This window comes from Chelmon rostratus, chromosome 9, assembly GCF_017976325.1.
Source record: "Chelmon rostratus isolate fCheRos1 chromosome 9, fCheRos1.pri, whole genome shotgun sequence".
Classification (NCBI taxonomy): Eukaryota; Metazoa; Chordata; class Actinopteri; order Chaetodontiformes; family Chaetodontidae; genus Chelmon; species Chelmon rostratus.
Window position 1 is genome coordinate 13,672,973 of NC_055666.1, and position 24,581 is coordinate 13,697,553.

At 41.7% G+C, this 24,581-nt stretch overlaps 2 protein-coding genes across 4 annotated transcripts in view; one reads left to right on the forward strand and one right to left on the reverse strand.

The window, feature by feature from the left end:
- Positions 1-934: 934 nt before the first annotated feature.
- LOC121611953 (putative methyltransferase NSUN7) lies at positions 935-22,062 on the forward strand. The gene is made up of 13 exons (XM_041944689.1): positions 935-1,070; positions 2,259-2,616; positions 6,887-6,945; positions 9,553-9,683; positions 9,819-9,971; positions 10,592-10,775; positions 11,748-11,982; positions 12,594-12,740; positions 13,778-13,879; positions 15,237-15,372; positions 15,981-16,104; positions 21,083-21,332; positions 21,665-22,062. The coding sequence occupies exons 2-13, from the start codon at positions 2,289-2,291 to the stop codon at positions 22,060-22,062; spliced, it is 2,247 nt and encodes a 748-aa protein (XP_041800623.1). The 5' UTR covers positions 935-1,070; positions 2,259-2,288.
- Positions 22,063-22,409: 347 nt separating this feature from the next.
- The window catches only part of LOC121611307 (amyloid-beta A4 precursor protein-binding family B member 2), a 40,076-nt gene continuing 37,904 nt past the window's right edge, over positions 22,410-24,581 (reverse strand). For all 3 annotated transcript variants that reach the window (XM_041943787.1, XM_041943786.1, XM_041943785.1), the window contains exon 14: positions 22,410-24,295. In XM_041943787.1, coding sequence (XP_041799721.1) covers positions 24,119-24,295 — 177 coding nt within the window. In that variant the 3' untranslated portion in view covers positions 22,410-24,118. The remainder of the gene's footprint in view (positions 24,296-24,581) is intronic.

Genomic DNA, 24,581 nt, shown 5'->3' on the forward strand with positions numbered 1-24,581 from the left:
CGAAAAAAATCTGAACAGAATGACATATTTGTGGGGGTAGTTGAAGAGCTTTACTGTCTGATTTTATGGAAAGGTATTTGAAGTGTCCGCACATTTCACTTTACCTTGCTTTACATTTGAAATAGAACAAATGACACATTATACAAATGCATCAAATAATGTCACAAGACTGCTATTGAGAACAAAATGTAAAGGATCGAGGTACAGCTTGTCATTAGTTTTTTTGTGCTGACCTTTTTCCTCAACACAGACAGATTTTGAACAGAGAACTGCTTGTTGTAAGCTCCCTGATCTCAGCTGACTGATGTGTCTGGTGGTAATGTGTTTAGGTTTGAGCTTTACACAGACATACAGTAGCTGGGATGATTGTCTCAGATGTAATAATTGTGGCTGTGGAGAGGAGGGGAAAGGACACGGGGGGGACAGGGTCCATAACTCCTCGCTACCTTCGCCCCTGCGTTTGGCCGAAGCTCCCATTATGGGAACCTGGCTTTGAAACAGCAGCTGCAGCCATTGGCAACTGATTTACTTTATCTGTCACTGTCCACCAGTGTTGTCATTAGCTTTCGTTTGACATAATGCCCTGTAAAACTTTAACAAGCCCGCACTGTTCCAGATAGACAGAGGACATTCAGCGTTAAGGAGATTAATTCTCGATCCGTGAAGAACGGGACCTTGAAATTAGCATGCGGTTGCCATGGTGACGGAGGCACGCTAATCCAAAGTGCTCAACGGTGTTGACAGATATTTACAAAGTTTGTCTTCATGTGAGGACACAATCTTGTGTACCTAAAGGCTCAAACGCATTGCTATAAAGGAACGATAAAGAGACTCCGGGGTGTGAGCAGAGGGTCGCAGTAAACATCTGTGGAGACGCCCTTCGCCTAGTAACGGACCCAGATTTATAACGTGGGGAATTTATTGGCAGTGAAAACTTTGAGTCCAGTCAAGGTTAACAGAGCGACTAACAGTTGTACTGTGAGACCACATACTCGCACCAGTGAATATGAAGAGTCCTGGATACGAGCACAGTGTTTCTGAGACAGAAAACAGGACACTCTTCTCATAAGGTAACGTGAATGACACCGAAATATGTTTGTAGTTTATCGCTGCTAACAGGCAGTGTCGCCATCTTGGTTAAACCAATACTGTAGTTAGCTAACTTAAGACAATTATTCCAACAGTTTATCTTAACTTTAACCAACGGTACATTAGTTGCCGACAGCTAACTTCGCTTTTTTCAAAACAGAATCAATTTTATTCAATTAATAATAAGTCAATGTGCCTCAGAATGTAACGTTACAGTCTGCTGTATTTTTAGCTAAGCTAATTTAATAATTCAGGCTACGTCACAATGTTTGCTAAAGTGATTAGTGTTAGCTAACGTTAGTCCAAAAGCCTGCAACCTGATAAGAAAACTTATACTAAATGAAACAAAGCAAAGGTAAATAGCCCACAGAAAATGTACCAAAACAAAAGGCTCCATTGCTCTACTGTCAGCTTTGAGTGTAACGTCACTTATTTGCACGACATTTTGCAATAATATTTGAAGGACATTTATTCACAAATAGATTATTTAACTTAATGCCCTGCAAAAAGCAAAAATGTAAGTAAGATGAAATATCTTAAATCAAATGTCTACTTGTTTTTTCTCTGACAAAATACATCTTCTTACCAGGCAGTTTTTATGTTAGAACATTTCACTTGATTCAGGCTTTTTCGTTTTTAATTCTCTTAATACGATCTTCTTATTAACTTATTTCTTACTGAAATCTAACTTAATAACTGAAGCGAAAATTTCCAGAAATATAAAGCTGTTTGATCAACACTGACAAGTACAAAACAGTTTTGTCAAAGTCAGAATTTCTTTGTATCCAGACAAATGTACTTGTTTTTAGTCTGGCTGATTTTAAGACAACTGTGGACTCTTTGAGATGAGATATATTTTTTTTTACCCTTTTTTAAAAACCTTGGTAGGTGAAACTGCCCTCTTCTTTTGGCAGATGATTTTGCTTATTTTAAATAAGATTTCCCCCATTTTACCACTTCTTTCTTGTTGTTGAGAGATGATTTTTTGCAGTGTGATGCTACTACTTTACTAACATGGGTGAAGTAATTTATTTGTATTGCCTGAAGTCAGAAATTTTGTTTTGAGTGTCACCCACTCATAAACAAATCTTGTGTACAAAATCTTGTGTATGAGTGGGTTGTTTATGCATTTTCAAGTCCTCAAAGTAACAGTTTTGCTGTGTTTTAAGGTGTCAGAGAGAAAACACAACTCTAAGAAGATGGTGAAAAAAAAAAGTTGCTCTTCCAAATGCAAGACAAAAAAGGCTGCTGCCCAGATTGCAAGCAGCGAGGGCCAGACTCCTCTGGATGACCCAGCCAACATCACTGCCATTTCTCCAGAGCTGCAGACCACCAGCCAAGGTCAGCTGGGCTTTCCAGACAGAGTTTACCTGCTGGCGTCAGTCATCTTCCAGAATAACCACCTGGAGAAGCCTGCTGCCCACCGTTTGGTGAATTATGGCAAAGAGCGAGGACTCTTATTACCTGAAGTCAAAGATGATTTCATGCAACGAACAGCTTATGAGCTGGCCTTCAATACACTTAAATGTGAGTATGAAAGTGACTTTTTTGGTGAAGTTGGTTGGATTTCTTGAACTTTTTGTCATTACTGTTTTTCCATTTTTCCTTCCTTCCTTTCTTTTCCCATCAACCTTGTATGTATGTATAAATCCAAACAATTTAAACACTTTTGGACAATTTGGGAGTGAGGACACCAGCAAAGGGTGTTCAACAACCCCTATTTTGATTAATTTCAGGTACATTAAACTACAAGTAAAACCTATTAGGTTTCAGGCAAACAAACAGCCATTTGAAATGAGAATGAATAACCCTGGGGAAGTTAAATGACTGATAGAATTGGATATAGATAGATTGATGAAGGGCAAGTAGAAGAGAAAAAAAGGCTTGAATGACCAGGGGGAATTCTGTGTGATGCTACAAATCAATCTGGCCCATAATCTGTTATCTGGGATGAGGGTGGGGTCTGGGTGACCGAAGTCACAGGCCTGTGTAATCACCATGGTGATATGGGAGGGGAGGTGAGCCGACTGTCAATGCAAGAAGATGGCTGGAATCGATTTAATGCGTTCTCAGTGGAAGGAGAGGTCAGGGTGGCAGGAACACCCTTGTAGCCATGAATGATTTTGTTCTAACTATCCATCCGCTGAACTTGGATAAGCCTCAGGCTTCATGTCCCACAATTAATGCAGATCACCTCAAAATATCCATCATCACAAGCCCCAGCACTTTGTTGTAGTAACCTATATTAGTTTTACAGCTGTTGGTAATAGCACTTACATTACAGGGTGAAATCGACTTGATTGCTGGGGATAATAAGAGAGAACTCAGAGGTCTTATTGCCAAGCCAATGTTTTTATACATCACACTTTTTTTCTCTCTACGAGAGGACGCCTGTGCACTGATTGTTGATCATATATGTATTTTGCTCACATGTTAGCTTCACTTGTGCCGGCTGTTAAATTGGGTGCAGCAGAAATGACACAGCCTGGGAGCCAATGTTAATCTTTCCTCTTCCTCCTACGAACAGCCTGACTTTTGGTGCAGAAATTGATTTGCTTGTGACACACACCCATGCCGGCAGTCACACACACACACACACACACACACACACACACACACACACACACACACACACACACACACACACACACAAAACACATAATTCGTGCACTGCCTTGGAATGACTGATCCAAAATTGAGCTGAGGTCAGTTGTTAAACTAAGGAAGAAATGCTTCTGCAGCGAAAACCACACAGAGCAAAATGCCAATGAGCTCTGGTATTGATCTTGTGATTATAATTCTTATCTGGTTAAAACAAAAAAAGTCGCTCAGTAAGCTCTGTATGGGTGGCTGAGGAGACAGACTTATCTGTTCCTGTGAATATCCGTCAATACAAAATATGGAGTGAGAGTTGGTGATGATGTTTACTCTGGTGTAAGATTTGACATTTTATCGACAAAGACAAAGCTGAAGTCTCCCAAATGACAGACATTAGCAGTCAAGTCCTTTTTGTCTTCCCTTTTCTGCCTGTCCTGCTTCACTTCATTGTGTCTCTTGGGGCTGTCTTCAGGGCTTTTCAATTTCTTTGACCTCTCCTGTCTCTTTAAAAAGCCTTTTTTCACATCTGAGTGACTGCTTGATCGCTGACCTAGAGGCAGTTTATGTTTATGTCAAGGTTTCATTACTTGTTGACTCATACTTTGTGTTCTCAGTGCTTGAGGGTCGGACAGATGTTTGACTATGTAAAGTCATTTTTGCTTGTAAAAATTTAGTTGACCTTGTCTCTGGCCGTGTCCCGTTTCCTCCTTCTTTTCTGCTTCCCTCTTTCTTTCCCCTGGCTACTCCTCTGAGTGTTTCTGCCTCATTGTCCACACTGTCCAACTGCAATGCCAGACGCCCTTGTCAGATGACTGTAGCTGCTGTATTCTCTGTGTGCAACTAGAAAGGTTCTTTGGACCACTTTGTGTTAAGCTGGATTTAGAGATGAAAGCGAGACTAAGACTGCCTTTTTTGTCCTTGACCACAATCAGAGCAGCAACCACCAGTATGCCTCAATATTAAAATGTGCAGGTGGTTAGTATATGTATATATGTAAGACAGATTTGCCATTTCGTCCAATGGTGACTGCTTAACTTATGGCGCACACTGTTTTTGGCTGGTCCTCTGTAAGATTCATGTGCGATCGTGTGCACTGACGTGGAACAGTGTGAAACAGAGGCCTGGCTGAAGAGATGAGGAGCCTGCATTCAGGTCTGGCCCTTTCACTAAGGATTTGTTTGACTACAGTCACCATCAGTCACCGTTCATTGTGTAATACTTGGATGGAGGCCTGAGATGACTAGTGCCTCCTGCTGGTGTAGGAATAATTTTTGGTGAGACTGAGTTAAAGCCATTTTTTAAATGTCAGCTTCCAGAGTCAGGAGTGATTTGAGAAATTCTGTCTTGTCCCACAAGTTGAACCCAGGCATTGTGTTAGCTGTGGAAAGATGTCTACTTTAAGTGATTTATAGCTGGATTTTCTCTGTATTTTACTCAACCTACTGTGTGTGATTTATAGCATGCGGAAGACGATGACCTCTACAGACCAAACCATCATGGTTCCCTCTGGGGTCTGTGCTGCTCTGTGTGCACTGAGTGGATATCTCCTCGGGGCTTATCTTTAAGGCATTCTGCAGGAATAGCCACTGTTGTAAACTCCATTGACCTGCAAATGCAGGGGTCTAATAAATTAGACCCCTGCTGATGATATGCATTTGTTTCCTTAATTAAAGATAAGATGTATTACATGCATACATTCATTTGTGTACCTGGCAGTTTGTGTGTGTAGTACATGTGAATGTAATTGTATGCAGATAATTTTTCCTGCACTACATGCTATCTACCCAGTGTGTATTTGGCTGAGACACAGAGTACAGTTTGGCATGATTTGTGATGCTGTGATAAGTTAACAGCAGTGTCTGTGGTTTCCATGGTGTCACAGTGGATTGACACTGGCCTGGGCGTACCTCCTGTTTGCTGCTTAAGAGGTGTATCTCTCAAGAATAAGAATCACACAAGAAAGCAACTGCCCATGTGGTAGACACATGTTGCACACGCATATTAACATTTAAACCCTGGTTTTTCATACTTACCTAATTCCCACCTTTTATTTACTCCTCCGCTGTAGCATAAAGAGGGTTTTTCCAACCTCTCCAGAAACTAATCCACGATAAAGAAATTAGCCTTTTTCCCCATTTCCAGTGTGTGCAATGAGCAAACACTACCTGCAGTGTGGCTTTGAAAGCAGCTGCTCTTTAATCCTAACACGATAAACTGCATCTCCATCTCCCTCATATTGAGAGGGAGAGCCCGCTGTTCACACATGGGAATGGAAGGGATAAGTCTGTGTGTGTGTTTATGTATATTTCAGAGAGAAAGCATCCTGTAGGCTATAGAGAAAGTTGCTGCCTTCATGATATAAGGGGAATGAAAAACTCACACACACAGTAGCTCTCACCACGTCACAGTTCATAAATACCTTTTTCACACTGCTGTCCAGGTTTGATAATGAAGGTCAAGCACAGTTCAATTATATAGCCTTGGAAGAAAAGGAAAAACAGACCAAATTAAAGTTTTATGATATTTGTATCTGCTTGTAAGTGTAAAATTACTAAAGTTTGTTCATCTAGTCACCATTACATCATTTGCAGGTAACAGGCATTTTATGAAATAAAGAACAAGATTCACATGAACACAGTCTAGTCTGGCATGAAATACATAGGTTTTTGTTATATTTGATTTCACAGATCATGTTTAGATGTAACCTGTTCATTACTTCAGATGTCATTCATGTCATTAGTCCTCTGATTACACACACCCCCACTCACCAGACACAATAGATGAAAGGAATAGGGCAAGATCAGATTAACTCTAATTAAGCACCAAATAGGCGTTTAATCATGGGCAAACTACCCTCCCATTTAATTGAATTATCTTTTCAAATTAAATCATAGTCATTTGGGGTGCCTCTAGGTGCCTCTCTTGCTCTTTGTTTTAATCTTTTTTCTCTCTTTTTTCTAGAGATGTTCTCATCATTAGATATGGATTTGTCCTTTGTAGCATATATTTTACCATTTAATGGATGGAAGCAATTTCTAGTGCCTCTATCTCATGCTCCAAAAGACAGAGTCACGATTGGTTTCTAGGGACGATTAGACACTGATATAAAAGATGGTACTAATATGCATCATTATTACCCAGGCACGTAATTAGTAATGGAAATCTTCATTACTACATTTTCATTTTACTTTCTGTACAGATCAAGAACTGCTGGAGGACATCATGATTGACAGCTGCTTTTACCTTACTCAGATAATGGTAAGTGAGTTCCATAGGAACAGTATATTTTAGTGTAGCAGTGGTTTAAGAGAAATAAACATGTTATTATTTGACAGCGAGGGATATCTGTTAGTTTGCTGCTGAAAAAATCCTCAAAAATTTGATAGCTACACTTGACATTTGGAGGTTACCAGGCTATCCTTTATATCTTTGTTTACCTTGTGCTGCTTTCCTAAACTCCTTTGCTCACAATCCTTTGACAATGGTTTACTCAGTGCTCTCCAATACTCATATCCTGCCCTTCATTCTTCTCATTGTCTTTGCTCTGTTCTCTCGACGTCAGGAACAGCAAAATTGATGTATTACACTGATACTCTCCTTTCATGAACTCACAATGCACTTAATGTCTTTTATATTCCCTGCCCTAATCAATGATAATTGCTCCCCTTAGAGTAACACATGTAAAAGGTACAATGTGGTAGGATGTGTCTTTTCCTTTATTGCTTTTCTCAAGCAAAACTCCCCATTAATTAGGAATGATACCAAAATGCCATAACAAGCCAGGGGCTGTGTCCTGGATGTCACGTCTGGGTGTATTCTACTCTGTGTCTATCCTACATTTGTCCTAGAGCTGGTGTGCTGAATGTTAGCAGTGATACTAAGAATATGCTGCATAGTCGTAGTAAGAAAGATTTCCAGCACAGCCGTGAACCTGCGGCTGTTAGATTGTGGAAGAATGCTCTGCTGCTTAAATGAAGAGGTATCCTCTGGAGGAGATTGGCATGTACTTTTGCCCTACTTTTAACACTCAACATAAAAGAAGCTGTGGAAAGAGGAGGGCTGCTGTAGCGTTTTCTCTAACAGTCTGGATGGTGATAAAACATGCACAGAGCTAGCATGTGTGCACATCGCAGGTAGAGAAGCAGAGTAATGAAAGCATGAGGTTGTGAATGTGTAAACAGAAAACAGAGCTGTCATGGAGTATAAAGATTGTAGATGAGCAATGTCTACTTCAGTGAGGGATGCTGTATATACAGACATTAATACACATGAATGCGTGTTTGCAAAGCAATCCCCATACTGACACACGCATACAGTACACTCACACTATAGCCTCATGAAATATGACCCTGGGTGAAATGAATGGGTTTCCTTATGTGTCAGTGGCAGGTCGTTACTCTGCATCCCTTTGGCGACACAATAAAGCCCAGACACAATGAGACAGTCTTTAGAACTCACTCTCACCTCCTTTTACACTGATGGCATCTATAAAGTTCAACCTTGATAGAGAGAGGAGAATGAGGTGGGGGAGAGGGAAGAGGTGGGCTGGAAAAAGGGAGGTACATGAGGGTGCTGGGGGAAAAAATAAGAATGAAAAATGAAGATATAGATAGACTTGTGTGCTGAAAGAGCCAGAGGCACATTTGAGCACAATGGGGAGAGAAAATGAAGCGTAAATCCTGTGGAGGATGGAAATTGCAATGTGACAATATAGATGTGAGGCAGGCATATTAGGTACACTGGCAAATTTAACGTGCAATAGGTCCATGGCCCATGCAAAATGAGCCATATGAAACTTTAATTACAGTTAAATCTACTTGAAAGTAGTTCACATAGCAGTTTGCTCTGTTTAATGTTAAAAATCAACATGTAATAATGCCTCATAGTCTCATAATACTGAAGTTTACCATTGGCCCAAGTTTAGCATCTAGCATTTAGCAGCTTAGCAGTAATGCTAACATTATTTTTAAATCCAGTTTATGGTTACATGATAAAATTCAAAAGAAGTCAAAGTTAAGTGAGATCAAGCCAATTTCTTACGTCATGGGCATGTTTACTATAGACCAGTTTCCCACCATGGGACGCTGTTGCCAGGCAACTTATTGTCTCGGAATTTTCCCACACCCAAGGGTTTAACCTTGGCAAAGGGCAAGTTGAACTTGAGAGATGAGAGAGGAAAAGTGGAGTGCCACAACCTTCCTGTGAAACCGACCTTTCCAAAGATGAAATTAAATCCTCTGGAATGAATAATAAGTGCTGGCTAATTCCTTAGCTGCAGCATAAACCCTTGTAGCATTAGCCCAGTAGTGAGGATGTTGCAAGCTGTTGCTGCTGTGGAACACCATCTGCCACTAATGTGGCTAGTGCCCTCCAACCCTTAGGGACAGAAAGGTAGAGAGAAAGAGAGAGAGAGAGAGACATAGAGATATAACTCAGGCTTCCTCCTATGTTTAATTAAGTGGCAGCAGTGGGGTCATGGCAGGACACCCTTGAGCTACTGTGTGTGTATGTGGGTGTCAGTTTCTGCAAAGTGGATAATTATTTTCTAAATCAATACAGATAAATTGTATCGCTGCACTGTACCCCTCATTAGGTAACAAAAGGGAGTAATCACCTGCCCAGTATTAGCAGATGTCAGGTTTTGTTAGCTTGGTTTTGTGCACATGTGCATTCCAGGTGTGTACTTTATGCAGCTAACCTTTGAGGCATAATTCACGAAATAAAAGCTTGTGTCTCAGTCGTGTTATTAAAAAAGATAATTTTGTCTATTAAGCATTCAGACTTTTCATGTCCCTCCTTTTTCATTGTTCTCCTGTTAAAACTAGAAGTCAACAATTAACTGTACTTTTTGTTCTTATGCTCTAGCCAGATGATCAGATGAGCCTTGTTGCCGTCATGCTCTATGACTTCCAGGATAGAAAGTTCCTCCCATGGCAACGCCAAGGCGAGGATGAGATCATACAGGAAGTTAGAGATGTGGAGAGCTACCTCCTTAGGTAAGCAAAGAAAAATAATGGAGAAAAGGCCACAAAAAGAAGAAAGACCCCAGACTTTCAGTAGGATTGTAAAAATGGAGCAGAAACTGAGGAAGAAATATAAAAATCTTTTTCTTTTGTATGTTTTGTATGAAGGTTTAAAACCAAGCTGGCAGCCTCTCTGGCCCGCTGCAGGATCAAACATGATCTCCCGTCCATTGAGTGTATCCTGCCGGAGAGTGTGAAGATGAGACAGGAGAGATCAAGTAGCCTTCCACTTCATGCCTGGGTCAACACGCTAAAGAGCAGGTCAGCTGAGCACACAGAAACATAAACCACTCATTGACACACTTAGAAGCAGATAACGTACACTTGTACATGCACACCTGTAAATAAAAACACAGGAATGCACTGTAAGCATATACAGTAAAGAGTATGTGCAAGCCCTCACACACAGACCTTTAATGTGGGGTGCTGCTCAATGTTTTATGGGCCAGGTGCCCAGCTGACATCCAATTAAACCACTGTGTGTATGTGCGTGTGTATATGCATGTGTCTATGTGTCTTTGTGTGTGTGTGTGTGTGTGTGTGCTAATGTGTGTTCTGGCACACGCCCCGACAGGCTGATTCAGTTAGGTGTAAATCCTGCTGCTGTGGACAGATTCAATCAGCAACAACCCTCAGCAAGCTTTGGGACTGTAAAGGTCACCTGTTGGGACGAGTGGTGTGTGTACGGGTGTGTGTGTGTGTGTGTGTGTGTGCATGTGTGTACCTGGATGGCTTTTATAGCACATTTTATTATGAAAGTCTTGTAAAAGGTGACGTAGCAATTCAATACACAATTATTATCTATGATTATAGTCTTCCTATTTTTTCCTTTCTCCTCGGCCTCCTTGAATCTGCCCTCCCACCCCCCTCCTCTCCTTTAGCCTTGATGAGGTCCAACGTGTGCTGAAGAGTGCAGGTTTCTCACAGGTGAAATCAGTTGGGCAGCTGGAGGGCGAGACCTTCTGCCAGGATCTCCACTGTGGGGATATACTGGTGTTCCCTGCACAGCTGAAGGCTCAGCTGTACTCCACCAAGCTGCTTAGCAACCACAAACTCATCATCCAGGTACAAGCTGCACATAGAGAGAGAGAGAGGGGCGGGGGTTGGGGGGAAGAGAGAGGAGGTTTTTGACAAGTGCAGCCTTCTCCCTGGAGACTTTCACAGAGCTTTGGAAATCTGTTCAGCCCCATCAGTCTTCCTTGATAGTTATGATTTCACTTCGGTAATGGACTTGCTCAAATTGATTATAAGACTGAGATCCCTTATGCCAACTAAGATTAGTTTGCCCAGATACAAATATTTCACATCACTTCCTGTCATACTTCACTCGGAGCCATAAAGAATCCTCCGGTTGGGGAGGGGGAGAGCGGTTTAATCATTTAATTTCTTCTCCATTAAAGTCAAGCTGCCATACAAACCGTAAGCAGCACACAGCACCACAACACAATTAAATCTGATTTTGCAGCCAAATTCAATCAAATATTCAACACCGCTGCCTATAATTAATCAACTCCTTCTCTCTCCATTTTATGAGCCTCTGTCACACTTTCTCTCTGCTATTCTTTTGTCTTTTAAAATGTCCTTGTTCTCCTCCTTCCTGGTTTGTCTTTCCTGACAAACCCTGTGATCTGGATACTAAGTACAGAAACTCAAGACAGCCCAGTGGTTCCACAGGGATGCGTTCAGCACTATTTCCAGAGGGGACCTCAGTGGTTGAAGGACATTTCTAATCTGACTGCACTCTTGTTTTAACTATGTACTCCTCATTTTGCTCCCTCTCCTCCTCTCTCCTCCCCCCTGTACCTGCTTTGCAACAGCTGCTCCAAACTCCCTCTCCACTCTCATCTATTCCCGCTTCCTTTCTATTTACCGCTCCCATACACTGCAACTTTTTCTCCTACTTTCTCTCATTCTAGTTTGTTGTCTCATCAGTTTGTAGAGTGTTTCTACTGTGCAGAAACCTGATTCTAGATCTTTTTGTTTGAGCTTTGTCAGTCTTTTTTATCAAACTCATGCTCTTACTCAATGTGTCTGCAGGATAAATCTTGTGGCCTGGGCCCAAATGCGGTGTGCTCCCTGCTACCAGAGGATGGAGATGTTCTTATGGTGGGCAGCTTCTCTGGCCTCACTGTCTCCCACACTGCCTCCCTAATTGCAGCGAAACATGAAGCCAACGGCAAAAACCAGCCCACAGTCTACGTTTGTGTCGGTGACTGTACAAGCGGTCAGAGGGAGGAGCTACAGCAGATTGTCACTGCCATGGGCTGCAAGAGTAGGCATAAAATGGATGTGTCCACGAGTGCAGTGTCTGTTTGTGTCTTTGTATGAGAGGAAAAAAGACGAGATAGACATGGAAGCAGAGAAAACAGCAGTCTATCTGTTGTCTTTTTTCATGATTCCACAGTCTGTCTTTGTTTTCATGTGTCTTTTACTTGAATGAAAGAGAGAACAGGAAACTGAGTATATTTTGTAGGCCTTGTCACGCTGGTGTATTGTTTTTTCAAAATGACCATTATGGTAAAGTGAAATGACTTAATTTTGTCAAATTTTTTCATGAGATGACCATTTTCTTCAAAGATATTAATTTAAAAACCAGAACAAAAAAAATTGTAGTTGTTGTTGTCAAATTGTCAGAGGCTCTTCTTGGCAGACACGGAACTGGATTCCCAGCTGTATGCAAATATTATATACTGCCTTTGCAGCTAGTCATTAGGGAAACAATTAAGCGCATGTGACAAAAGCTGCCTTTTTTATAATTGCATAAGATGCCCTCAGGGCATGTATTTTTATACAAAGAAGTATAGCAGGGCATTGTGAATAGACTTATAGCATTGAGCAAATTTGTGTTTGTGGTTAGCCCTAAACTCTGTACATTTCGCTCAGATGTGAAGCTGATACCTGAGGATTTCCAGTCTTTGGACAAGTGGGGTGACAAGCGACTTCAGAAGGTGCGCATCATCCTGTTGACCCCCAAGTGTTCTGTGTCTGCAGTCAGCAACCCGGTCGAATTCATACTGCAAGAGAATGGAGGTACTTATGGATCTATGCACCACAGCAGTGGTGTGGATTTGAAATACATGTTGTAGCCTAGTCTGCGTTACACCATACTGTGTCCAAACTGAAATAGAGCAGAGGGAGAAGCTGTTGGTGGTCTGCAACATTCATACTGTGTAAATTCCTAACCCTGCTTAGTTCCCACTACTACTCTCACTACTACTTCTATGTGTTCATAAAAGGCTTGATGGACAAATATGGAAGTAAATGTTTTGGAGCAATAGTGTTATTTTAGCCAAAAAAAAAACAAAAAACAAAAAAAAAACTAAGGTTTAAAGGACCAATGTGTTTATTGGCATTTAGTGGTGACGTTGCAGACTGCAACCAACTGAAGATCTGCACTCACCTTCCCAAGAATATAGGAGAACTCATGGTGGATGCTAAAAATACAATCTCTAGAGCCAGTGTTTGGTTTGTCCATTCTGTGCTACGGTGGAAACATGGCGGTGAAACATGGCAGACTCCCTCTGTAGATATTAACATGTCATTCTAAGGTAACAAAAACACAATGATTCTTATTTTTAGGTGATTATCCATTAATTAAAACATAATAATGAATATTATATTCCAGCTCTGCACATAGATCTCCCTAAATCCTGCACACTAGTCGTTCAAAAGTAAAGTTGTAGTCAACTGGTTTTAAGGTTTGATGCAGCAGAATGCATTGATAAGCAGTGATTTAATCCATAAACCTAAAATAGAACAATTTCAGTCGAACAACTGTGTCACATGACTTTATTAATTCATTTTCTGTGTTTAAACTGAAGATGAAGAGTATGACTGTAAACAACAATTTCTGTTTAATGCATTTTATCTCTATGCTTGATCTAGTTTTAAATATTGTTGATAATTATTGATGATCCATCCACAATCCTATCATAGTCTGCACTTCCCAACCATATGCGGATGTCATTTATGTTGCTTATGCATAACTCATATTTACATGCAATGCACTCAGATCTGTTAATAAAACAGAGATTCTGTTCTTTTGAAATGCTTCTTCATTTTCTTAGACACAGACCTGCTGCAGGACTTATCCCAGGGCTCCATAGCCCAGAGCAAACTGGAAGCTCTGGTAGCCCAGCAGAGGAAGGATATTCATCATGCCTTGAAATGTGAGTGTCGAACCACCTGCTCTCCTTCTGACATGCACACACTCAGACACATACCATATGAGCTCAGTCTGGAGCGCGTAGCCTCTCTCACCTCTCTGACACAGTGAAGCTTATACTTCCTAATTATCTAATCTCGTTTGCCATTAGGGCTGAAGCTTGTGGTATCCCTGGGAGATAGTCTGAGGCTTAATTAGGAATGCTAATGTTGCTCTGTGCCGGTCAGCCACAGTCTGATGCAGCATTCCTGCATGTATGTAGATGCAATCTGTAGAACTGAATGTGTCAGGGGGATCTACTTTGTTAAGTCACATCATATTCAATTGGAGCAGATGTTACATTTCTCTTCTGTAGTCAATACTTATCTGCTCTGTGTTCTGTGTGTTGTATTTTATTCCATTCAGTAGCATGTAAATCGGCATCCATGAGCTGCACTCATTAGCCGCAGTCTGTCATGTATTGTTCACCGCTCTTCTGTCTGTGCTGGTCTGGGTCATGCTCATCGAGCAGGTGGAGTCTCTCTGTCAGGGGCATTGAAATCCAGCTCCTCTAATCACACAGCCATTGATCGGCCCTCGTCTATGTTTTTGCCAGTGTAGATACTTTCTAATAAGACTGTTAATTAATGGTGGGTGTGCATCGAGTGCCTCGACTTGGTTAAGTCAATGATCTCATTTCAGTACGTCTACATAGGCACACGCCTATGAGACAAATGCTCACACAGACATATACAAACACATTCATAGTGCACGGTTCCACTTCCTTAGAAGCAACATTTCACATTCGCTTGGAGCCGATTTGCCACATCCAAGCAAATTTTATTTGTTATCAGCTCGGTGTTAATTGTTTCTGTCGGGCTATGATTAGTGAGCAAGAAAGAAATCAAAGCTCAAATGAAGGAAATCAAACGGCCGATAGCTTCACAAATCTACAAGCCAGGAGCAGCTGAATGAGATGAGCCATGTACGTACGAAAACAGAGCGAAAAAATTAATATTCAAGAACCCATTTCTTCAAAGGGAGCGCTTGATGAGGAGGACAGTTCAGTTTGAATAATCTAATTTAATTGTCATAAAATAAGAGAAAAAAACACTTGAATGTGTGTGTGCTCGTCCGTCCTCCTGCTGTAAATTGAACATGAAATGAGTTTGTTGTTAGGAGTGTGGTCTCATGTCAGTGAGGCAGCTTTATTTTAATGTTTTTGTTACAGATTATTTTACATTCAGTTTATTTAAACAATTTATATGTTATATTTATATAAAAGTGCAATATATTTTCAACAGACAGAGGTTGTGTATCTATATTATATTTACATACTGTACATACAATATGTTGATACAATGCATACATTTTTTGTATAGTCCCTAAGGTTTTGGCAGTGGTATACTCTACCTGTTCATCATACCCATTGGAGAATGAGGAGGTGGTGAGCAGAGCTTTGGAGCAGGCCAACTTCCGCTCTGAGCAGGAGGGAGAACCGAAACAAGCCAACTTCAGGTCAGCCTCTGTGTCTGTTCCTCAGAACCTCGGTGCACACTCTGCATCTGTCTCTGTCATCGTCTTTCTTTGTCTGTTTGCCTCGCTGTCTGTCAGCCTGCTGGGTTGTTTGTCTGTCTCCCTTCAGACAGGCTTCTGTCAAAGTCTCAGCACACCTCGGGCTGAACTGAGGGAGAGTCAGTGAAAACATAATCAAAGTTACCATTTCATGTCTCTAAATGCTGTGAAAAGGGCGGAAAAAAGATTTTCAGACAGCTTGCCTTTGCATAGATGTACTTTATATATATATTTTTTCTCTGTGTGTGAATGTGTGTGTGTACGTGTGGTTTGAAGAACTTAAGATTTGTTGAAGTTTACCAGTCCTGTAGACTTGAGTCCTGACTGCAGTGAGCTGGCCTGGTGTGCTGGCCTTGCCTCAGGCTCATGAATAAAACGCAGAGCATTACTCGTATGGATCACACTGGCTTTTCCTAGATAACAAGTGGATTTATGCGCATTGCCTTACTTAGTTAAAGTGGCTTGTTTTAAGATATATTTTTAGCAGCTGCCTTTATGTGCTCTTTTGTATCCTGTATTTGTGTTTGTGTGTATATTTGTGTTACATCTAGGCTTAGCCCATCCCCATTTAGCATTCTCGGCCATGCTGAGGACCCTGAGGAAACTGACCCCTTCTTCATGTTGGAGTCCTCAGAAGAAAGCAATGGCTGCTTTCTGGCTGTTCTCAAAAGAGAGGTAAGCATCACATAAATAAAAACCACAGAGAGGGAAGCAGTGGTTAACCCTGTTGATTTGACAAAGAAAAGATGGTATATGCATTGTCAATATTCACTATAATATTTATCTTAACACTAGACTTATCTACGACAGGATGTCCAGGGTCAATTTAGTGTGTTAATGTTTTGTTAAACATAGTAGTGACCACAATAAACCGTCATGGCTCAGTGTTGCAGCCAGTATAACATTATTTGACTTGCAGTTTTTCGAGGTGCTGCCTCAAAAAACAAAACAAAACAAAACAAAACAAAACTGTAAAAAAGAATAATTGATAAAACCGAAAACATGTCTCTTATAAAATGCAAGTCTTTTCCAGAGGGGATCCCATCTTTTTCCGCAAGGTGTCATAGTTTATCTATATGATAATTTTACTTTGTGAACATTATTATTTGTGAAACTATTATAGCTCATTCAAAAAGTTCATCAGTCCACTGCTGCTGCTGCAGCTGCTGCTGCTTTCAGACTGTGCACCCAGAACTGTCTGGTCTTCAGTGACAGGAGAGATCAAACAATAGACCTGTACCTGACCATGACCACTCCCAGTATGATACCAGAATCTTGCTTGACTTACTGAGGTCCGTTTCACAAAGCAGGTTTACTGAAAACTCCGAGTATGTTAACCCTGAAATGAGGGAAACTCTGAGTTTTCTGTTTCACATAGGAAGGTAAGTCAAACCAGAGAAAGAGAGGTAACTCAAGCCTGTTTCACAGACAGAGGTAAGTTAAACTCCGAGTCAGTTACCGCAGTAACAGACTCTATGAACCTAACCTGGTCGGGACCAGGTTTTACACACACCGTATTTCATTTCCTCATTCATTCATTCAGTCGGCAGACGAGTTTTGGCATAGTTCTGCCGTCTGTTATTAAAAAAAAATCATGAAAAATATCAGTCAGTGGAAATCCATTAGGCACAGTAGGTGGTGACTTTTTTCGTTAACATGGCATGTTAACGTCTTTTGATCATGATCCCGTGGATGAAGGTGCAGCGATACTGCGCAGAGAATTAAATATTCGTCGGGAGATAGTTATCAGACCACGATGTTCTTGCTTTTCCAGACAATTATCGGTGTTAGGCCACCACCCGTTCTTCGTGCATCTGCCTTCTTTATGTTAGCTGAGTAAAAGTCTGTGTTAGTTTAAATATAGGCTTAATTATTCAACATAACATGATATAGATGAGAACACTTTTTTTCATTTTTAAATTTTATTTCATTCGTTAACAAAAAACAAAACATTATATGAACACAATATAACCAATTTTACATTGAAAGGGAGCCACTTAATATTTACTTTACAATGTAAAACATGATCAAAATGAGGTAGCTACCTCCATGAGATCATGCAGAGGTCTTACCTGTTTGAACCATGTTTTCATATTTCATTTTAAGCTGCTGCCAAGTGCGCTTCTCCCCCGCGGGATTGCACCTAAATGAAATAAATTAATAGGCAACCATTCAAGCAGTTTTGCCCTGTAATATTATTGTGATTTCAAAGGACTACATTTATACTCACGCATTGACCCGAGCAGCAATGTTCTCCCACGCCGTCTCCCTCTCATTCGCAGCTGCAGCGGTGTTGGACTTCCGCCTAAAAACGTGTTCATATTCGCTGTATGAGCGCATTAAAATGTCTAATTTCCAGTGGCGTGAAGTAGGCAGCCTTCCGCTTCCCCGTTGCCATGGTGACTCCTCAAATCGGGGTTCCATTGATGCTGTCTTTTTAAAGTTGCGGTGCACGCGCTTAACTCGAGGTGAACCTACTCTGAGTTAATCAAACTAAGTCAAATCTGCTGTTGTGGAATCGAAAACTCAGAGTTTCCTATCTCAGAGTTGATCAACTCAGAGTTCAGGGTTACACTCAGAGTTTGTTGAACCTGCTTTGTGAAACGGACCCCTGGTGTATGAGTGTGTGTGTGATAATGAGCCTTTGTTCAGTGTTCAAAGTGCTGCAGAGAGAAAGATCTCAGAGTATACACACATGCATACATATATACACACACATGCAGTACAAACTGAAGTTAAACACTGACTGATCCCTTTTGTCTGCTGAGAAAGTCCCTTGTCCTTCACTTGCTTTCTTCTGAGCCCTGAAAAGCCATCACACAGTTGGCTCTCTCATGATACACACAGACGCAAACACAGGGTGATAGTGAAAGTTTGATTGTTGAGCTTTAGGACAAGCATGGGAATTATGATGAAGCTTGGCACAAGCTTTGTTATCTTTGTTATCTGTCAAAAACTATTGATCCTGTGGGAAACTGAAGCGTGTTTGTCTTCAAAGTGTAGAAACAGGGCCCTTTTAAAGTCTTTGAGCAGAAAGGCGAAGGCAAGCTGGGAGCCAGGCTACTGAAGATGAGATCAGGTGGAAATGACCATCACAGGCTGTGACAGGTAGTCAGTCAAATCTTTGAGACAGAAAAAAGTACAGGAGGAAAGCCACCAGACGAGATGGGAATGTTGGGTCACAGACGCAGGTGTCTCGTCCGAGTCTGATCAGCAGTCAGAGAGAAAGAGCGTAGGTGGAGAAGGTGGCGGGGTGAGTGTGAATGAAAATGGGGGGAAAAAGTCATCTTCAAGAAACAGAAAAAAGGTATGTCAGGATGAGATGAACTGATTAGATGAGTGAGAGAGGTTGAGCATGCAGTTCGAGCGGAGAGGTGGTCTCGGATTTCATTACCAAAAGCAGAAAACAAGTAGGAGAATCGGGAGAAACCAGATCTAGTCCACTTTTTTGTGTGAGAATATGTCCATGAAGGTGCTAATGAACTGCACTTGGAAATTAGACACTGTAGAAGAGTCTTTGAAGCGATTTGGGTTTACTGTAGCAATTTCAACAATGTCTGTGTCTGAGAGGAGCTCTCTGATAAATTCTCTTTCATGAACACTAATAATTGGGATGCACTTTGTCTGTGATTCTGTTGCATCAGTCTGTGTGTCTGTTCACAAGCTTTCATTGCTTCATAAAGTCTCTCTCTATCAGTTTTTATATTTCGGCCAAACGGACCCTCTTTCCTTTCTGCTATTACCTGACTCTATGTCTACCCCTCTCTCCCCCTCTACCTCTGTGTTATTTTTGTTGCTGGTTGTTAAGTGAGACAGTAAGGTTATAGGCGCAGTGTGTTGCAGTGGATCTACAAGGTTGGCAAAGGTGCATCAGCAAGCCTCATCAAGCCTGTGTGACCGGGCTTCCCCACATCCTCATAATCCACAACATACTCCTTCACATTATGAAATCTGCTCTCATGGTTATGATGCCAGCACGGGGATATTAAGCCATCTTACCCCCACCGGTTGTGACAGAGCTCTCCGTAGTGTCTGTTCTATTCTGGCCATCCATCATGTTTTATACCTCCACAGATAGAAATGAAAAGATAATCAAACTGCTGTAATGGTGCCTCAAACAGGATTTTTTTCTCCCTACCTCTAATAAACTCAGCTAATCAAAGGTTATTGTGGCACTCTGAAAAGCACCGTAAAAATAGCAATTATGTAAGTGTTTGAATGCTGTCAGGCTTACATCAACTGTCGTAGCGGCACCCAGTAAAGTTCTTTATGAGCCTGCCATACAGAAACAGCTGGGAACAATAAAGATAGTCAAGTGATGTGTTTCTGGCCTGATTTCCAGAGAATGCAGAGTACGTCACAGGTGGACAGACCCCAACCTTTGAAGGACGAATCTGGACATTACTAACAGGGGATTCAGATTCCTACACTTTCCACTTTGCCTTTGTTTTCCTTATTGTTTAGGATGAGTTTAATTTCAATTTGCTCGTGTTTTCCAAGATATATTTGATTTAACGAGTTTGGACATAAGTATGGATCCAGCTCCAGGGTAGCTGTGGTAGTTAAGTTTGGCAGAGTGTTGAAGGAAATGAGAGATTTATACGGCATAGTTGGTTAGTGGAGATGGAGAGAAAGTGAGATTTACAGGGGTGAGGGCAAAGAAAGGGAGGCAAGGGAGAGTGTTTGTTGAATAATTCACTGCCCCCTGTCTGTATGAGTTAGCATCAATGAAGTTCAGGGCGTCCACCAAAGACTGCATTACAGCTGTGCTTCTGACGCATGTTTACCTGTGTGTATCAGCACGTATAAGTTCATGCACATGTGCAAAATCCACATTCCTCGTATGCACATGCACACTTTACAGTATGCATGGACATATACCTGTCTGCGTCGAATTACAGACAGCTTGTACAAACACATATACGCATTTGCATTAAAGTACAACCGAGCACTTAAAAACAAAGTACACACATAAACCCACACAGGCTGCATGTCCCCGTAGTGTGCGCTGTGCTTGTGAATAATTCAGGCGTTGAGGAGTGCAGTTGGCTGCTGTGTGGGCTGGTGCTGAGACAGCAGGTGACCCTGCATCCAGCAGCAAGGACATGGTGGCTTTCTCCTCTCCTCTCCTCCCCTCCCCTCTCCCCTCCTCTCCTCCTTCACCAGTACTACGTATTTGCTCAGCAACTAGACCATTAATTCTATTTATTTTTACTATGGTAAACAAATGTATTTTTTAGTGTATCCATTAAATGTTGATTATATGATTTTGCTTAGTGCTTAAACAATATAGACAAAAGCCAGCAGCAAAGACGAGGTGGCTCTCTCCTCACCTCATTTATCCCATCTTCTCATCTCCTCTCCTCTCTTTTCCTTACCTCCTATCTTTTTTCCTTTACCAATTTTAGAGTGTGGATATGTGATTAATGTTCTTTTTGGGACAAATAAAGCATTGTGCCAACTCAGGTTTTGGTGTGTGATGCCATATTTCTTATTTAATATATTAGCGTACAATATTTCTTTGATTTTATTCTTGAGTGTCTGGATGGCCTGTGGTCACCTGGTACATCATTCACTAACACATTTTTCACCCTAACAATTATTTTGTCATGTCTCAGAAAATAAAATCTATTGCTTTGTCACTTCTTAACAGCCCGAGCCAGAGGTCAAAGAGGCACCACACGATGTGCTTGTCAGGGCAAATGCCAAAGGCATACTGGACAGGATCGGTTCCAAACAGCTCACCAGAAAAGAGCAACGTGGCCATACCAACAGGATGCCAAAAACAACCCAAGCTCACACCTCTGTCAGTAGTCAATCCAAAACCCAAGAGACCAAAGGCGGCAATGGCACTACTTTGTTTGGACATCAGGAATTTACAGACAGGCAGCAGCCATCACAAGGTGAGATGGATTACTTCTGTTTTATATCTTATGGGATACATGCAGCTGATTAAAGGAGACACTCTGGTTTACAGACTTATTCACTATTTCACTGAGAGTTAGATGAGAACATTGATACCTGTCTAAAGTCTGTAGCTTCTTGTGTGAATATGAATCTACAGCTAAGCTAACCGTTTCCCATATGAGAATGGTATCAGCCTTCTCTCTCGGACAGAAATAGTTCAGCATGTAATGTCTTGTGCTATTAATTCCCATCCCATTTTCTCAATGCTTTGAGAAAAAAAATCCGGTCACTTCCTTCTGACCTCTATGTCATTGTTTCTCTCCTTCAGGACAAGCCAAGGCACTGCGCATGCAGGTCTTGAAAAACACTGTGTCCAGCTCCTTCTCTTTCTCCAAACAAGAAAGCACCTCCTCCTCCATAAAAGAAAACAACACACCCAAGAAAAGCATCACCCCTGTCTTCAACATTACAACTTCCACCTCCACCCATCCTACCACCCTGCTGGCCCCGCTTGCCCGTCCCCGCAGAGCTCATCAGGAGGTGCTGAAGCCTGTGGTGCTCACCCTGCCTCCCGTTCACTTCCCCAGCTTCCTCCCACCTCAGCACAGCCGAACACGATTCAGCCCCAGCTTTAACTACAACAAGTGGAGGAGTCCGGCTCCAACTGTACCCCGGTCCCGATCCAGTCTCCCTGATGCTGTGGTCAAATCCAGGCCTCTGTTTTGAGCTCTCAAACACCAACTCAAATCTAAAAGAAGTATTGACTTTTGTGCCAAATTCTAAATCTTACACCAAAATGTGTACAGTGTTATTGAACTGCCAAATCACATAGAGCATGTGAAAATGTAGGTCACCTTTAAATGCTTGTAGAGCCATTATTACGTCTCATTATTACAGTGTCTTTGTGCACCATAAAGAACAACCTTGCCACAGTCAGAATCTAATCAAACTGCATATATTTATAGGCCTGGGCCAATGTCATTTCAATGCCACCACATGATGAATAGCTATTAGATGGGGTTCCACTGACCTGAAAAGTACATATTCAAGAAGCTAATACTTTTTTTCTTTTGGTAATGCATTTATTGTCACAACAGATTACACTTACATGGTGTAGAGATGAGTGAAGAACAGAACTGAAATGATATACAGCGTCTCTCTTGTTTGTTTTGTTTTGTGTGTATGTGTGTCTTTTTCATTTAGATTGGACTACATTCACAGAGTTCATGTCGAGTGCAGGTGGTGGCCCCAAGCCATGGGAGCAGTGTAAAGGTTTTGATAGCAGTGACAGCAGACTTTTTTTGCTGCTGTGTGTGCGTATTCGTGTGTGTATGTGTGTGTGTGTGTGTGTGTGTGGGTATATTTTGTTTGCGAGTGGGAGTAGACTGGCTGGATTTACTGAGGAAGAGAAAATATAGTTAACCCTTACTGTCTGGCACAGATTTGATATTTCCCATGCTGTCCAAGCAGGGCAAACACTGTTTGTACCACTGTTCATATAGCCACGAGCGCTTCAAATCTGCCAAAGTCAAAGCCTAGATCTGGACTCTCTTGCTACCACATTAATCTGTATGCATAAAGATTCCTGAGGAAATTGTAAGTTTGAACATAAGCAATGTAACATTCCTGAGCTCTTACACTCAGTCTTCTCTATAATGTCTGCAAAAACGTTACAATCTTAACTAATTTAAAACTTCAAAATACATTAAAAACTGTAGCCTTTCTTTTGCTAATGTACTCAAAGGCTCCCTTTATTGTAATTCTGTAAATGGGGCAGAGAATAACCTTATATTCACGTATAGGTTAGAAAGAGGCCAGATTTTTTTGTGCCAGTGTAAATTCAGTCATGATCAAGTGGAGATGACTTGTGCTGAGAGCATCTATTTCTTGCGTGTTCACCACTCTTCCTATCGAGACCCTTATTAACTCATCAACATAAAACTTATTCCGTAACGGAAACATGCAAAATCAAAACCCACGTCTTTCACCAACCCCTCATATCTACAAGCCTTGTGCCCTAAATTCTCTCTTCCTACGTACAATCATTTACATACACTTCATTATTACAATCGCTTCGTTCATCCTCGCAGGAGATGTTGAGATGTTTTTGTCTGTTTCAAGTCTGTCACACATCGAAGGGATCAAAACATTTCTATGTCATTTGGTGGGGTGGGGGCGTCTTGACAGGTTTCGTCTGTCTGATCTCGCTTCCCGCAAGTATTCACCTGTCAAAATCCTATGACAGCAAGACAACACCTTTTCTGTCCTGGAAGGCTCCCGTAGCTTGGCGTGAGGCGTCCAGTCCAGGAGCTGACTGTGCTGACGGCTGTCTGTACAGATGGGAACAGAGCATGAAAGAAAACGGAGTAACCGGTCTGTTAAGAGAAACTGGATCTTTTCCTTCTGGGTTATCCTGTATCCTGTCTGTAGAATGCTCCATCAAGTAATCCATCTAGCCCAGAAATCCACATACAGTAAGGGCCAGTGAAGCCAGCAGGTGGTTTCCGCTTGGACACAGCAGCGTTCAAAGGTCAAAGTTCAACCAGTGACACCAGCTTTTCCATTTCTAATGAAACAGATGCATTTTCTTTGTATTTTTTTTAATCATCAGGCATACTGGACGTTTGCTCCTCTTTCCTTCATCTGCGGTGGTGTTTGTTAACATGTATGTACATCATTGGTTACCATGGCTGGTACTGATTACGTGTTGTCGTGGCGATAGTGTGTGAGTGGCGTCCAGGCGTCGGCTGGGGGGAGGGGGTGCTGTGGTCACTGGTGACGGTCATTGCTGGGGGAGTTCTGACGGCTGTTTCTTGGTTTTCAGAGTGTCTATGAGAGACTGGACGCCACGTTTCACGCTGGTGGTCACCCGGCGGGTCACCGAGTCTGGAGAGGGCGCGGAAGAGGAGCCAGCGCGTTGGGAGGGGGGCCTTGCCACCAGACACTTCTGGTACCGCAGCTGAAAAAGACGGAAAAGGGGTTAGAGGAGTTTTTATTACTTGGGTTTTGGGTTAAAAGGACAAAAACATTAGGCAAGATGTATGTTACAAGCAGTTTGTGGGGCATTTATTTTGGGAAATACACTTATTTGCTTTGTTGCTGAGAGGTAGATGACAAGATTAATACCACTCTCATGTCTATATACTAAATATGTAGCTACTGCCAGCAGCTGGTTAGCCTAGCTTAGCATAAAGACTGGAAACAGGTAGCCTGGCTCAGACAGAAAGTAACACAAACCAACATGT

Bases quoted from the DNA above. Each gene is read 5' to 3' on its own strand.
- LOC121611953 (XM_041944689.1), top strand. From the start codon at position 2,289: ATGGTGAAAAAAAAAAGTTGCTCTTCCAAATGCAAGACAAAAAAGGCT. The intron at 9,684-9,818 runs GTAAGCAAAGAA...TTTTGTATGAAG, and splicing joins GTGGAGAGCTACCTCCTTAG to GTTTAAAACCAAGCTGGCAG. The intron at 12,741-13,777 runs GTACTTATGGAT...TCATTTTCTTAG, and splicing joins CATACTGCAAGAGAATGGAG to ACACAGACCTGCTGCAGGAC.